Source organism: Dendrobates tinctorius, unplaced genomic scaffold, assembly GCF_039654945.1.
Source record: "Dendrobates tinctorius isolate UK_male_01 unplaced genomic scaffold, ASM3965494v1 ptg000103l, whole genome shotgun sequence".
Taxonomy (NCBI): Eukaryota; Metazoa; Chordata; class Amphibia; order Anura; family Dendrobatidae; genus Dendrobates; species Dendrobates tinctorius.
Genome location: NW_027361771.1, coordinates 45,819,070 through 45,835,676, shown reverse-complemented (window position 1 = coordinate 45,835,676; position 16,607 = coordinate 45,819,070). Strand labels below are relative to the sequence as shown.

General features: G+C 46.2%; 1 protein-coding gene across 2 annotated transcripts in view; it reads right to left on the bottom strand.

Annotated features, from left to right (window-relative positions):
• LOC141100131 (uncharacterized) overlaps nt 1-16,607 on the bottom strand; it is a 66,822-nt gene that overhangs the window by 47,163 nt on the left and 3,052 nt on the right. For both annotated transcript variants that reach the window (XM_073588391.1, XM_073588392.1), the window contains exons 3-4: nt 385-567; nt 196-301 (exon numbers count right to left, since the gene is read on the bottom strand). In XM_073588391.1, coding sequence (XP_073444492.1) covers nt 196-301; nt 385-567 — 289 coding nt within the window. The remainder of the gene's footprint in view (nt 1-195; nt 302-384; nt 568-16,607) is intronic.

Sequence of the window (16,607 nt, the reverse complement as noted above, 5' to 3'; positions counted from 1 at the left end):
ATAAACACAAGAAATTTTGATGAAATTCTACTAATATCATACAATATGTCACGAAAAAACAGTCTCAGAATCAGCGAGATACATTGAAGCGTTCCAGAGTTATAACCACATAAAGTGACAGTGGTCAGATTTCATCATTAAGGCCTTGTCATTAACCTACAAAGTGGCTTGGGGTTAACAAAATAATCCTCTTACCCGGTGAGGCAATAGGCTTTTGGTCCTCATCTAGGTCAGCTTTGCATAGATCGCTATGTCCTTCTACATACTTCCACTTCTCCGGGCAGACATATTCTGCAAAATCCTGGCACACAATGATACAGTCATCATCCAGACACCTTTCTTGGTGATACTGCATAATGCCCCAGTATTCCCAGCAGCGCTCACCTCTCTGGTCAGCAGCTCAGTGATCTTGTTGGTGAGTACTAGGATCTTTGTCCTATTTTTTCTGATATGAAATACTGAGTGAATATGAAGCCATGTGATGGGGCTCTGGATCTTGCTCCATTCTTGGGGGTGTTTGGTAGGAAAGTCGTCCTCGCCAGGTGTCTTCTTCACGACTATGCATTCCTGTGTGTGTGTGGCAAGAAGAAATATCACAAAACATTAGGGCAGTACCAAACCGCTGCACACTTGTAAGGCCAAGGCCACTCATCTTTGACTTTTATTTTTTTAAGGTAATATGTCACCAGATTTTTGACACCAGGATGATGTAGGGATAGAGACACCGATTCCAACGATGTATCACTTACTGACCTGCTTACTATAGTTTTTATAATAAATTGCTGTTTTATCAGCAGGTGGTTATAACTAAATGACTAGTAAACCTGTAGCCATGTAGTCCTCTATATTCATGAGCTCTATATAATCCTGCTTTCTGCTTATGCAGTGTACACATATCACTGATAAGATAGAATTCAACTTTATTAGTTAAAAATACCAATTCACCCTCTGAAATCATCCAGAGACTGACTAATACACACAGAAAAATAGGGATTTTTGTGTACTCACCGTAAAATCCTTTTCTCCGAGCCAATCATTGGGGGACACAGAGACAGTGGGTGTTAGGCTGCTGGCCACTAGGAGGACACTAAGTAAACCAGAAAAAAAGTTAGCTCCTCCCCTGCAGTATACACCCTCTCGCTGGCTGAGATTCCTCCAGTTCGGTGAAAAAAGCAGTAGGGGAGCATTAACAGTCAACAATAACCATAACTATGTCAAAACCTAAGAATGCTACAGTGAGCCAATAGGCTAAACAGGGTGGGTGCTGTGTCCCCCAATGATTGGCTCAGGGAAAAGGATTTTACGGTGAGTACACAAAAATCCCTATTTCTCCTACGCCTCATCGGGGGACACAGAGACAGTGGGACGTCCTAAAGCAGTCCCTGGGTGGGGAGCATACATCTGCTAATACCCCATGTACCACTGAGTCAACACTGAGGTACTGCCGATTGCAGGCTACGTCTGCCGTGAGCTGCATCCGCAGAGGCCTGAGAATGAATTAGGCAATGTTTGTAAAAGTATGCAGGCTGGACCAAGTCGTAGCCTTGCGGACAGGCCTGAGAATGAATTTAGTAATGTTTTGTAAAAGTATGCAGACTGGACCAAGTCGCAGCCTTGCAGACTTGTTCTGCCGAGGCCTGGTTCCCGAATGGCCCAAGAGGCGCCTACTGACCAGGTAAAGTGCGCCTTAATCCCCGCTGGGACAGGCGCATTCCTGACACGGTAGGATTCCTGAATCGCCAAGCGAATCCACCTGGCTAGTGTTGCTTTTGACGCGGCTAGACCTTTCCTATGCCCCTCTGGAAGCATGAACAGGGCATCTGACTTGTGGAAGGGAGCCGTCCGCGAGATGTACCGTCTCAGCGCCCTAACCACATCCAGGGTGTGGAGGGCCTTCTCTATGCGATGGACTGGCGCCGGACAAAAGGAAGGCAAAACAATTTCCTTGTTGAGATGGAAAGAGGAGACGACTGTTATGAATGGGTCACCAAGGAGGAAAAAAATTAAACATGCTAAGCCCCAGAAAAACCAGAGAGGTTGGTAACTAAACTGTGTTCCAAATTATTATGCAAAAAGAGGAGTGATAAGGTTAGAATTTTTTTGTTTGTCATTTAAACTCATTGATGGTGATGTGTGTCAGCGCTCTTTATATCACTGAAAGCAATTGCAGATACCTGAGCAAATTAGTTTGGCAGGTGTGTCCAAATAAAGGCAAGACTACTTAAGAAGGCTGTTCCACATTATTAAGCAGCCTACATTTTTTGCCAAAATGGGAAAGAAAAAGGATGTGTCGGCTGCTGAGAAGCAACAAATTGTGGGGTATTTAGGTCAAGGCATGACTACAATCAACATTGCCAAGACACTTCATTGTGATCATCGCACAATCAAGAAGTATGTAGCTGATTCCCAGCACACACGTGTGCGTGCTGATAAGGAAAAATTGAGGACTCTTTCCAACAGGCAATTGCGTCAGGTTAAAAGAGCAGCTGCAAAAATGCCTTGTCATAGCAGCAGACAAGTTTTTGAAGCTGCTGGTGCCTCCAACGTCCCCCGAACAACAAGATGCAGGGTCCTTCAGAGGTTTGCAGCTGTGCGTAAGCCATCCTGTCGACCACCTCTATCCACTGCACACAAGCAGAAACGGCTCCAGTGGGCCAAACGAGACATGAAGACTGACTTCCAAACTGTTTTGTTCACCGATGAGTGCCGTGCAATGCTCGATGGTCCAGATGGATAGAGTGGAGGATGGCTGGTTGATGGACACCCCATGAAAACACGGCTAAGGCACCAACAAGGAGGAGGTGGAGTAATGTTTTGGGCTGGAATCATGGGGAGAGAGATTGCTGGCCCCTTTAGGATCCCTGAAGGGGTAAAGATGAACTCCATAATCTATGTGGAGTTTCTAAAACAGCACTTCCTGCCATGGTTCAAGAGGAAGAACCGTGCTTTCCGCAGCAAGATAATTTTCATGCATGATAATGCACCGTCTCATGCTGCAAATAACACATCTGCATCTCTGGCTGCAATGGGCATAAAAGAGGACAAACTTATGGTGTGACCACCATCTTCCCCTGACCTCAACCCCATTGAGAACCTCTGGAGCAACATCAAAAGGAGTGTCTATGATGGCGGGAGGCAGTTCACATCTAAGCATCAGCTCTGGGAGGGTATTCTGTCCACATGCAAAACAATTGAAGCACAAACCATCCAAAAACTGACAAATTCAATGGACGAGAGAGTTCAGAAGCTTCTTTCGAACAAGGGGTCCTATGTGCAAATGTAACATCACCTAGAATAAAGTTTTGACTTGAAAACTGTTTGATTTCATTTTGTAATAAGCTGATAATGCTTATAATTTCACAACTGACCATTTTTTTGCTCAAAATAAAAATAAAAAGGTTGAAAACTCTGCTGTGCATAATAATTTGGAACATGCATTTTGAGTGTTTCTTATTTTTAAAAATATACTGTTTTCATAGGCAGTTTGTTCAAAAACATTGCAATTATACTAGAATATTAGATGACTGGAAAATAACAATGACTGCAATTCATATAGGTAATTTAGATAAAATATGAGGAAATATTTTTTGCATAATAATTTGGAACACAGTGTATGCAGATTGCAGATCCCTGATCCTAACCACACAACTAGCAGCAGCCGTGGAGCGTACCTACGATTAACCTAGACGCCTCGTCACGGCCGGAGGACTAAATAAGCCTAAAGCAAGAAAAGGGGAAAACTAACTGCCCCAGAGCAGACCCCAAAGGAATAGACAGCCCCCACACATGTATTGACGGTGAAACAAGATGAAAACACAAACACAGGCAGGAAAATAGGCTGAGCAAACGATGGGGCCCAAACTAACTAGAAAGGAAAGGAAAGACACTGTCTGCAATCTGCCCAAAACCCTACAAAATAATGTCCAACACTTCTGATAACAAAATTAACCCTGAAGTCACTAGACTTCTCCCACTATATCAGCACTCTGAAATATTCTGAGACAGAGCAAAAAGAGGCCAATCTAATAAGGGACAAAAAGCAAATTGGCAAATACAGATAAATAAGAGTGGAAATTCAGCACAGCCCCAGCCGGGGCTGGCTGACCACACAAAAAAACTGAATAGAACAACAAAATAAAGTGTGAACATTAGCAGAAAAACTTAGCTTGAGCTGACTAGAACAGAGCTGAGAACCAAGACCTGACAAGCAGAAGGAATCACCAGCACCAGAGTAGGGCGTCGGCTGTCTTAAATCCAATCTGAGATTCCTGAGGTCCAATTGTCATCCTCATTATCAGGTGGCAGATCTCTACTGATTAAATCAGCCTCACTACCTCCTGTTACCACCAGAGGGAGCGTGGAAGAACTCACAACTGGTAGACCAGAAAATGAACTCACAACAGACGACCTTGGGCAGGAAGGACGGGGACGTCCTGAGAACCACCTTGTCCGGATGAAAATTCAGGAACGGAGAACGGCAGGACAGGGCTGCCAATTCCGAAACTTGTCTGATTGACGTAATTGCAACTAGAAAGACCACCTTCCAAGAGAGGACGGTCAGTGACACGTCCTGCAGCGGTTCAAAAGGAGCCTCCTGTAAGGCCCCGAGAACTAGGTTAAGGGCCCATGATTCCAATGGCCTTTTATAAGGAGGCACCACATGGGAAACTCCCTAAATGAACGTTTTGACCTGAAGTTTGGTGGCAATTTTGCATTGGAAAAGCACTGACGAGGCCGAAATTTGGCCCTTGAGCGAGCTAAGCGCGAGGCCTGATTTTAATGCGGATTGAAGGAATTCCAATATGACCGGAATGGAAAACACCAGAGGTGATCGACCATGATCCTTGCACCATGAAATGAAGGTTTTCCAGGTGCGGTGATAGATGCGCATGGACACAGGCTTCCTAGCACTAATCATAGTAGAAATCACGTCGTGAGAGAACCCAGCCTGTGCTAAAATCCAGGATTCAATGGCCACGCCATCAAAGACAGGGCCCCAGAGTTCTGGTGGTAAATCGGGCCCTGTAAGAGCAGATCCATGCGATCTGGAAGTCGCCAGGGGACGTCGGCGACTAGTTGTATCAGTTCTGCATACCATGCTCGGCGCGGCCAATCTGGCGCGACTAGGATCGCTGGTATTCCCTCCGCTCTGATCTTCTTGATGACCCTCGGAAGCAAGGGAAGAGGGGGAAAGATGTACAGGAGCCGGAACCGGTGCCATGGCAGAACTAGGGCGTCTGCTCTGATGGCGCATGGATCGTGCGATCGGGCAATGAACCATGGCACCTTGTTGTTTAGTCTTTAGGCCATGAGATTCACAACCAGTGTCCCCCAGAGATGACAAATCTGCTGAAAGACTTCCGGCTGAAGAGACCACTCTCCTGAGGCAATGCCTTGGCGACTGAGAAAATCTGCCGCCCAATTTTCTATGCCCGGGATGTGGATTGCTGAGATGGGCGAATGATTGGTCTCGGCCCAATGGAGAATGTGACTCACTTCGTGCATGGCCATCCTGCTCCGGGTACCTCCCTGGTGGTTGATATACGCTACCGCAGTGGTGTTGTCGGATTGGATCCTGATGGGGTGACCTGCGAGGAGATGGTGGAAACTCCGTAGAGCTAATCTGATCGCTCATGTCTCCAAAATGATGATGGGGAGACGTGACTCTCAGGTCGACCAACGACCCTGTGCCGTGTGGTGACGAAAGACCGCACCCCAGCCGAGCAGACTTGCGTCGGTGGTTACTATCAACCATCTTGCTGGGAGAAAAGACCTCCCTTGATTCAGGGAGGCCCTCAGTGTCCACCACCTGAGGGCTTGCCTGACCCGCAGGGACAGAAGGATCCGGCGGTCCAGGGAGAACGGGTTCTTGTCCCAAGCTAACAGCAACGCATGTTGTAAGGTACGGAGATGGAACTGCTTCCATCGCAGCCACCATCTTTCCGAGAACTCTCATGCTGAAACGAACGGAGTGAGAAACCGGTCGGGAAAGAGTCCGCACCGCCTATTGTAAGGCTTGGGTCTTTTCAGGAGGGAGAATGACCAACCCGCGGGAAGTGTCCAAGATCATTCCTAAAAAGGAAATCTGCTGAGCCGGTTTCGGGAAAGACTACGAGAAAGTGTATTTACTGTTATAATAAATAATAATCTTTATTTTTATATAGCGCTAACATATTCCACAGCGCTTTACAGTTTGCACACATTATCCTCACTGTCCCCGATGGGGCTCACAATCTAAATTCCCTATATAAGTATGTCTTTAGAATGTGGGAGGAAACCGGAGTACCCGGAGGAAACCCACGCAAACACGGGGAGAACATACAAACTATTCCTCGCAGGCTGGAAGGGACGGATCCTTGATGAGCAGGTCGTGCAGATACGGTAACACCACTACTCCCCGAGAGTGGAGAATGGCCATGATAGGCACCATGACCTTGGTAAAGACCCTGGGGGCGGTGGCGAGTCCGAAGGGCAAGGCAATGAACTGGAAGTGTTCCTCATGAATTGCAAAACGCAGGAACTGCTGGTGGAAGAGACAACTGATTGGAGATATTCCATTCGGAATCGCCGTACCTTGACAAACTGATTTAACAGTCTGAGATCCAGAATGGGTCGCATCGTCCCGTGCTTTTTTGGAACCACAAAAAAGGTTTGAATAAAATCCCCTAAACCTCTCGTGATGAGGGACCGGAATGATGACTTCGTCCCTTAGCAGAACCTGAACAGCCCGAAGGAAGGCTCTTGTCTTTTTCTTGGGGGGGAGAGGAAAGGAAAAAACCGAGTTGGAGGGGGGAGAAGAAAATTCTATCTTGTCTCCGGAGGACACCAGCTCCCTGACCCACTTGTCGTGGACGACCGCGAGCCAGGTGTGGCTGATGGAAAGTAGGCGACCGCCAACTTTATCGGTGTCTGCCGGATACCGCAACAAGTCATTGGGTAGATCTATGAGATCTGGCTCCCCTAGATCTAGAAGCCCTAGGCCTGGGTTTCCAAGAGCGGTTAGGACTGTATGAGACCTGGGAGCCTCTGTCTCCGCGCGCGGGACCTACCTGATCCAAAAGAGAAGGTAGAGGAGGACCAACCGCAATTGTTGCGAAAAAAATTGAAAACGCGTCGGCTGTTGATTGCGAAACGGCCGAACAGCCTTTTGTTGAGGAAGGAATTTACTTTTTCCCCCGGTAGTATCAGAAATGAGCTGGTCCAGTTTCTCTCCAAAAAGACGACCCGTTTGAAAGGGGAGAGAAGTCAACGATCTTTTAGATGTGGCATCCGCCCGCCAGCCGCGGAGCCATAGGGCTCTTCTAATGGAGATCGCATTAAAAGAAGCGTCTACTACAAAGTCCGCTGCGTGAATTATCTGCCTGGCGACAATGGTTGCCTCCGGAGGAAGATTGGTGACCTGGAAGGAAGTAATCAAGACTTCTGCCCAAGCGGCCATTGCCTTAGTGACCCAAATTGCCGCGAAAGATGGAAAATACGCTGCTCCTGAAGCTTAAAAAAGAACCGAACGGAGGGGTTTCTGACTGAGGAACCCTCAGAAACAGGAGCGTTTTAGAAGCAAGACGCGATACAGGAGGGTCTACCGAAGGGGACTGTAACCAAGCCTTCATTAAGTCTGGAGCAAAAGGGTATTTAGCCTGAGTAGACTTTTGCCCTGTGAACCGCTTCTGTGGCCAATCCCTATGTTTCTGGACAATTTCCTTAAACTCCGGATGGCTGGTAAATAACCTGCGCACACGCTTGGTTTTCTTAAATGAGACAGAGTGTGCTGAAGCGGGAATATTTTCCTCATCCAACTTCAGAATCCTGTTGACTGATTCTATAAGAGAATCAAGCGACTCTTGATCAGTTGGGGGATTCTGAGGGGCTGACATGTCAGATTTGAATTCAGAGTCGTGCTCGTTGTGAACCTCAGGAGAGGGAGAGCGAGAGACAGGAGTCGCCGATGCTGAGGCACGAACGTGACTAGAGGACGCGTCATGGGTCCGCTTTCTAGAGACCTGACCATCCCTTGAACGAGTATGGCCCCTGCTGGTGGACGGTTCCCGGCCGACGCCAGAGCCCTCCTCGGGAGGTAAGGACGCTCTCTGACTTAAAGAGTCCCCCCGGAGGGAGAATATAGCCTGGGTCAGAGACTCCACCGACCGTGACAGGGACGCAGCCCACTCAGGGGTACTAAACGCAGGAAGCCCGTCAGAAGCAGCGGCGAAGGGCGTTGGAGCGCAGTCGGGGGCGCAGTCCGTACGTAACGGATAAGTCTGTGCACTGGGTAAGGCAGACTTGCAAGTGGTACACACGGTAAAAAACGCAGTGTGCTTCTTAGCATCCCGTTTAGCCTCCTCCTGAAAGGGTTAACGGCAGAGTCTGGCTGCAGCTGCAGGGAATGTGCCGGGAAAGGGTTACGCATTAATCTGAGGACAGATGCAGCTTACCCACGGTCCTGTGCTGTGTCCCCCAGGAGGAAAGTGGTGGCCCTGTGGTGTCACCCTGTATCCGGCTGTCTAGAGTAGGCATAGCGCTCCTGAAAGGGTTAACGGCAGCTGAGGTAAAAGACAGCGCTTCTCCCGGGGGCCAGGACCCGACCCCATACCACCACTCCAGTGCTCGGCAGGCCGCGCTGTCCGGGGCCATCCATGCAGGTCTTCTCATCCTCCTGGCTGATGAAGCAGAGCTGGAGGAGTTCTTAAAGGGGTATGCTCAATCGATCCTCCCTATGGCAGGGAGATGGAGCGCTATGGGGCTGATTCAGGGCATTTGGAAGCGCTGTTCCAGACGTCTCCATGCACTTGCCCTTGTATCCGTGGATTACCGGGACAGTAAGGATCATCGCCATCATCGCCAGAAGAATCAGCCCCAATCGTCGCAGGAAAATGTACGGGGAGGTATACTCCGCGTGCTTGCCTGTTGTTGGTTCGGGAGAGAGCGGGCCGTAGAACGGTCGCCCCCTTCACTCCGTTAATTAAAAAATAAAAATTTACAGAAAAATCAAACCAGACCCAAGTGCCTCCTATAGACACTAAGCAAGAACTGGAGAAATCTCAGCCAGTGAGAGGGTGTATACTGCAGGGGAGGAACTAACTTTTTTCTGGTTTCTTAGTGTCCTCCTAGTGGCCAGCAGCATAACACCCACTGTCTCTGTGTCCCCCAGTGAGGCATAGGAGAAAAACAACATAAACCCAATGTATCAACAATACATATAGCATGAGGTGGCAATCCACACTCACTCTCCAGTATATCGTCTCTACGCGTTTCGTAGTTCAGAACATGGAGGACTCATCAGGAGACCTTCTCATATGTTGACCCATATTGTAACGAGACTCTACAGAACCCCCTAAAAACAAATAATCCCAGAACAACCACCAAAATCTCTATGGCATAACCCCAAATTTGGAGATCCCATATTTACTACACTCCCTCTCAAAACAACCCACTTCGTATCCTACAGTGAGCACTTATTCAGATCAGATAAGTTATTTCAGTGATTTCTATGCAGCGTACACAGAAAGCCGCCAATCAGTGGGGTGGATGGGGTTATACAGAGCTCAGCATTCAGAGAACTGCTAGATCTGTAACAGACAGAGCTGTGATTTTATCAAAATCACAACAAGCAACCCAGTAAGTGATACATTGCTGGAATCAGGCTCTCTGACGCTGTATCATGGTGCCCTCAGATGGGGTAGCAAAAACCTGGTGACAGGTTCCCTTAACGACCGCCGATACGCCTTTTAACGGCGGTAATTAAGGATACTAAAACCACAGCGCCGTTAATTCACGGCGCTGTGATTTAAGTGAATAGTGCCCCCCAGTGTCGGATTTTCTCCGGGGTCTCGGCTGCCAGGGGTAGCCGAGACCCCTGAGAACATGAATCGGTCGGTTTTTACCAACCCCCGCTTTTGCGATCGCCGTTATTAACCCTATAACGGCGACCGCAAAAAAAAAAGCCGCGATTTTACATTTTATTTCTTTCTCCTCTGATGTGATCGCACATCAGAGAGAGAAATAGGGTCCCCGATCCCCCCCGGTACCTCTCCGTGGCCCTCCGTCCCCTCCCGGTGGTCCCACCGGCATCCTCCGATGGGCGCCGCCATCTTGAAAATGGCGGGCGCATGCGCAGTGCACCCGCCGGGAATCTGCCGGCTCCGGCTGGCAGATTCCATTCATTATTTTGATCACTATGATAAACGATCATAGTGATCAAAATAAAAAAAATAGTACATAACCCCCCCGTTTATCACTCCCTTATATAGGCCAATATAATGAAATAAAGAAAATATTTTTTTTTTCAGTTTTCCATTAGGGTTAGGGTTGGGCTAGGGTTAGGGTAGGGTTAGGGTTGGGCTAGGGTTAGGGTAGGGTTAGGGTTGGGCTAGGGTTAGGGTTGGGCTAGGGTTAGGCTAGGGTTAGGGTTGGGCTAGGGTTGTGCTAGGGCTAGGGTTAGGCTAGGGTTAGGGTTGTGCTAGGGCTAGGGTTGGGCTAGGGTTAGGGCTCGGGTCACGGCTAGGGTTAGAATTAGGGTTAGGGCGAACTAGAATTAGGGTTAGGATTAGGGTTGGGATTAGGGTTAGGGGTGTGTTGGGGTTAGGGTTGGAGCAAGAATTGAGGGGTTTCCACTATTTGCCAACTTTGGGGGTCTAAAAATTGGGGTCTAAAAAATCACTTTTGTGGAAATAAAAAAAGACTTTTTATTTTCACGGCTCTGCGTTTATAAACTTTTGTGAAGCGCTTGGGGGTTCAAAGTGCTCACCACACATCTAGATAAGTTCCTTAGGGGGTCTAATTTCCAAAATGGGGTCACTTGTGGGGGGTTTCCACTGTTTAGGCCCATCAGGGGCTCTGCAAGCGCAACATGATGCCCGCAGACCATTCCATCAAAGTCTGCATTCCAAAATGGCACTCCTTCCCTTCCGAGCTCTCCCATGCGCCCAAACAGTGGTTCCCCCCCACATATGGGGTATCGGCGTACTCAGGACAAATCGCATAACAACTGTGCGGGTATGATTTCTCCTGTTACCCTTGTAAAAAATAAAAATTTGAGGGCGAAAAGATCATTTTTGTGGAAAAAAATAGATTTCTTATTTTCACGGCTCTACGTTATAAACTTCTGTGAAACCCTTGGGGGTTCAAAGTGCTCACCACACATCTAGATAAGTTCCTTAATGGGTCTAGTTTCCAAAATGGGGTCACTTGTTGGAGGTTTCCACTGTTTAGGCACATTAAGGGCTCTCCGAACGCAACATGGCATCCGATCTCAATTCCAGCCAATTCTGCGTTGAAAAAGTCAAACGGCGCTCCATCCCTTGCGAGCGCTGCCGTGTGCTGAAAAAGTGGTTTACCCCCACATATGGGGTATCGGCGTATTCAGGAGAAATTGTACAACAAATTTTGTGGTTGATTTTCTCTTTTAACACTTGTGAAAATAAAAAAAATTGGTTCTGAATTAAATTTTTTGCAAAAAAAAGTTAAATGTTAATTTTTTCCTTCCACATTGCTTTAGTTCCTGTGAAGCACTTAAAGGGTTAATAAACTTCTTGAATGTGGTTTTGAGCACCTTGAGGGGTCTAGTGTTTAGAATGGAGCCACTTTTGGGTATTTTCTGTCATGTACACCCCTCAAAATGACTTTAAATATGATGTGGTCCCTAAAAAAAATGGTTTTGTAAATTTTGTTGTAAAAATGAGAAATCGCTGGTCAACTTTTAACCCTTATAACTCCCTAACAAAAAAAAATTTTGCTTCCAAAATTGTGCTGATGTAAAGTAGACATGTGGGAAATGTTATTTATTAAGAAATTTGTGTGACACATCTCTATGATTTGAGGGCATAAAAATTTAAAGTTTTAAAATTGCAAAATTTTCAAATTTTTCGCCATATTTCCGTTTTTTTCATAAATAAACACAAGACTTATCGAAGAAATTTTACCACTAACATGAAGTACAATATGTCACGAAAAAACAGTCTTAGAATCAGCGGGATCCATTAAAGCATTCCAGAGTTATAACCTCATAAAGGGACAGTGGTCAGAATTGTACAAATTGGCCTGGTCATTAAGCTGCAAACTGGCTCTGTCGCTAACGGGTTAAGGCTGTGCGCCCACAGCGAGTCTTTGGAGAGTTTTTGAAGCTGCATATTTTCACTGCAGCGCAAACACAGTGTCATACAGTTCCAGCAAAGTGGACGGGATTTAACTGTGCTTTTTTTTTTTTTAACTCAGCGTAAACTGACCTGTGGTACGTATTTCAAATCTACAACATTACCATTTCTCTTGCGGGTACACCGAACTTTATGTGCAGATTTTTCCCATAGGCTGAAGTCACACTGCCATAATTCTCGTGCGAGAATCGCATTGTAAAACTGGCCCTGGCCGGCACCTCTCCTGACCTGAGTTTGACAGCTGCATAGTAATCCATTATGCTGTCATGCTCAGGTCAGGAGAGGTGCCGGCCAGTTCGTGAAGTGAGATGCAATTATCGCACGAGAATTATGGCAGTGTGACTCCAGCCATACACTTTCAGTAGATGCATAAAATCAGTATATAAGAAACAGACGTGCGCTTTCAGTGTGGTTCTGCAGCAGAAACTTGTAAAAAAATGCATATAATTTGCGCATGACTGTATCAATAAAGTTCTGTCAAAGCCAAAGGTAAGAAGTACCAGAAGTATGTAAAACAAAGCATCTTTGTTTAAAACATGACATACCAACAAGAAACTAAAAAAAATGCAATGTCAAAAACGCATGCAAAAAACAATTAACCTGATTTACCTAATAGGTTCAGAAAATCTGCAACATCACAAACTCACCAAAAGCTGATCGTGGGAACGTAGTCTTAGGGGTGCATTGCATCAATTACTATTTAACCAGTATAAGTGGATCCAACACTGAAGTGGCATTTGCAGATTAGAACTTTTAAAGGGAATCTGTCAGCAGGATCAAACCTCCTAAGCTGCCTATATGAGCATGTAGGTCATAGGAAGCTGAATAAAATGATACCTCGATATTTGCAATCTGATGTGTTATTCCAGAGAAATACACGTTTTTCTTATATGTAAATGAGATGTTCAGGACTATGGGTGGGGCATAGATCTCCCTGAGAATCTGCTTCCAGAGCTTATTATAAATGAAAGTGAGCGCTACCAGAGTTAGGCTAAGTTCACACGTAGTGGAACTCTCGCGGAAATTACCGCGAGAATTCCGGAATTCCATTCCGCGGGAAAATCGCATTTTAAATTCCCGCGAAAAAACTAGCATTTTGCAAGCGTAATTAGCTTGCAGAATGCTAGCGTTTTCCAAGCGATCTGTAGTATCGCTTGGAGAACTGATTGACAGGTTGGTCACACTCGTGAAACACAGTGTTTGACAAGTGTGACCAACTTTTTACTACTGAGGCCGCCTATGTAGCATCAATAGTAAAAGATAGAATGTAAGAAAAAAAAATGGTGTTATTCTTACCTTACGACGTCCCGCGCAGCCGTTCCCAGTAATCCTTTGCGAAAATGCCCGCGATGGCGTCCGTTCTCGCGGGATCGCGACGTCTCGCGGTTATTCGCGATGACGTCGCGTGAATGACCGTGAGACTTCGCGATCCCGCGAGAACGGACGCCATCGCGGGCATTTTCGCAAAGGATTACTGGGAACGAGAGCGTGGAGAGAGGCGGGAAGGCTGCGCGGGACGCCGGAGGGTGAGAATAACAATATTTTTTATTTTAAATTCTATTTTTTACAGGGATATGGTACCCAAAGCCCGGAGAACAGTCTCCTCTCCTCCGGACCGTGGGTACCATCCGCAAATGTTCTGCTTACTTTCCGCATGTTGTGCAAAGCCACATGCGGGAAGTAAGCGGAACAATGCATACCTATGGGTGTGGGATCGCCGCGATTCCGCAAAATTAATGAGCATGCTGCGTTTTTTACCGCGAAGCGATTCCGCCGCGGTAAAAACCGCAGCATTAGCACAGCATTGCGGAATCCCATAGGAATGCATGGGATGCTTATTTTTTGCGTTTTCGCGTCAAAATCGCACGGTTAAAACCGCCGCGGAAACGCGAAAAAAACGCCACGTGTGAACTGAGCCTAAGACATGTAATGACTAATTCTTTGTTATCATAAAACAGCTCTGCAGTGAAATCAGAACTAACACTAATTTATATATATGAAAAATGTGGATTTTCCTGGAATAATACAACAGATTACAGATATCAAGGTATGGCCAGGGTCACACTTGTGAGTGCGATGTGAGAAACCTGCATCAATACCCAGCACTGGGGACTGGAGTGTGTGGCTGCATGTATTTCTATGCAGCCGCTTGCTCCGGTCCCAAGTGCTGGTGGCAGTGCTGGGTATTGATGTGAGTTTCTCACAAGTGTGACCCCGGCCTATCAATCTATTCCTATTACCTAAATTCCCATATAGATGGCTTAGGCTGTGTTCACACACAGCGTTTTTTTAGCGGTTTTTACCGCGGTTTTCACTATAAAACCGCTAAAAATAAGGTGCACAGTCATTTCTATGCATTTTGCACTTTTTGTGCACATTGATGCGTTTTTTATCGCGAAAAAACCGCATCGCGGTAAAAACCGCAGCATGCACATTAATTTTGCGTTTTTTTCCGCGGTTTAGGCTTCTCCCATGCTTTTAGAAACCGCTGCGGTAAAAAACGCATCAAAAACGCGCAAAAAACGCACAAAAACCGCCGCGGAAAAATAGGTGCGGTTTCTGGGAAGGGATTCAGGTTTTTGTGCAGAAATTTTCTGCAACGTGTGCACATACCCTAAGGAGGGTCGTCCTACTGACAGATTCCCTTTAAAGTTGACCCCTTCTAGCATCCTGCTACATTTATCAAGAACCTACAAGAGTTTTGCACAAAAGGTTTCTGGCATCATACAATGGCCTTGACTATAGAATTCCAGGATTTCTCAGCTGTGCATTCTGCCAGCAAAAAAATGTAACAGTCAAGCAACTAGTAATACCATGTACAGTTTGTAAAATAATTATTTCATACAGTGCTGCTTTTGCAAGTTTTTCCACCTACAAAGAATGGAGAGGTCTGTAATTTTTATCGCAGGTACACTTCAACTGTGAGAAACAGAATTTTGAAAAAAAATCCAGAAAATCACATTGTAGGATTTTTACATAATTAACATTTTATTGCATGAAATTATTTGATAAAATAGAAAAACAAAAATCATATTTTTTACATAATTACATAATTAATTTGCATTTTATTGCATGAAACAAGTATTTGGTCACCGACCAACGAACTAGCAAGAATTCTGGCTCTCCCAGACCTGTAAGTTTTTTCTTTAAGAAGCCCTCCTACTCTGCACTCATTACCGGTATTAACTGCACTCGTTATCTGTATAAAAGACACCTGTCCATTCACTCAGTTACTCTCCAACCTCTCCACCATGGCCAAGACGAAAGAGCTGCCTAAGGACACCAGGGACAAAACTGTAGAACTGCACAAGTCTGGAATGGACAAAAGCAGCTTGGTAAGAAGGCAACAACTGTTGGAGCAATTATTAGAAAATGGAAGAAACACAAGATGACGGTCAATCTTCCTCAGTCTGGGGCTCCATGCATGATCTCGTCTTGTGAGGTAATAATGATTCTGAGAATAGAGTTGAGCGAATTTGTTTGGGTTCTCTTTTATACAGCAAGCTATAGAGCTTACCGATTAAACCGCAGAGGGAACTGGGCTTCCTGGATCGCGCTGGTTGAACAGCTGATTGCCGCCGCAGCTGTGTTGCAACTGTGTCACTGCACATGAATGGAGAGCCCAACACACAGGCTCTCCATGCATATGCTGTAACTGTGACACAGCCGCAACACATGCAGCTGCGGTGGCGATCAGCTGTTCAGACGGCGCGATCAAGGAAGCGGGGTTCCCTCTGCAGCTTATTGGGCAGGCGCTATAGCTTGCCGAATAAAAGGGAACCCGAACAAATTTGCTTAACTCTAATCAAGAAAGCTGAGAACTACACGGAAGGACCTGCTCAATGACCTGAAGAGAGCAGGGACCAAAGTCTCAAACATTACCATTAGTAACACACTATGCAATCATGTATTAAAATCCTGAAGGATCCTGAGCAAGTAAGGTCCCCCTGCTCACGCCAGCACATGTCCGTTTGAAGTTTGTCAATGACCATCTGATCTGGATGATCCAGAGCAGGCATTGAAGAAGGTCATGTGGTCAAATGAGACCAAAATAGAACTTTTTTGTATCAACTCCGCTCACCAGTTTTGGAGGAAGAAGGATAAGTACAACCCCCAGAACACTGTCCCAACCATAATGCATGGTGGGGGAAACATCATACTTTGGTTGTGCTTTTCTGCAAAGGGGACAGGACAACTGCACCGTATTGAAGAGAGGATGGATGGGGTCATGTATAGCGAGATTTTGGCCAACAATCTCCTTCCATCAGTAAGAGCTGCTTACAAGCATAAAGCAGCTGCTGGCACCAGAACAAGGCGCTGTGAGGGAGCGCAGTAAGGTAATTAAGAGGTTTGCTTTTTTTAATGCTTTTTTAATGTGAGACATACATACCAGGATAGGGATTAGGGTGCCATGCATACAAGGTAGGGATGGGGGGGCATGTATACCAGTATAGGGAT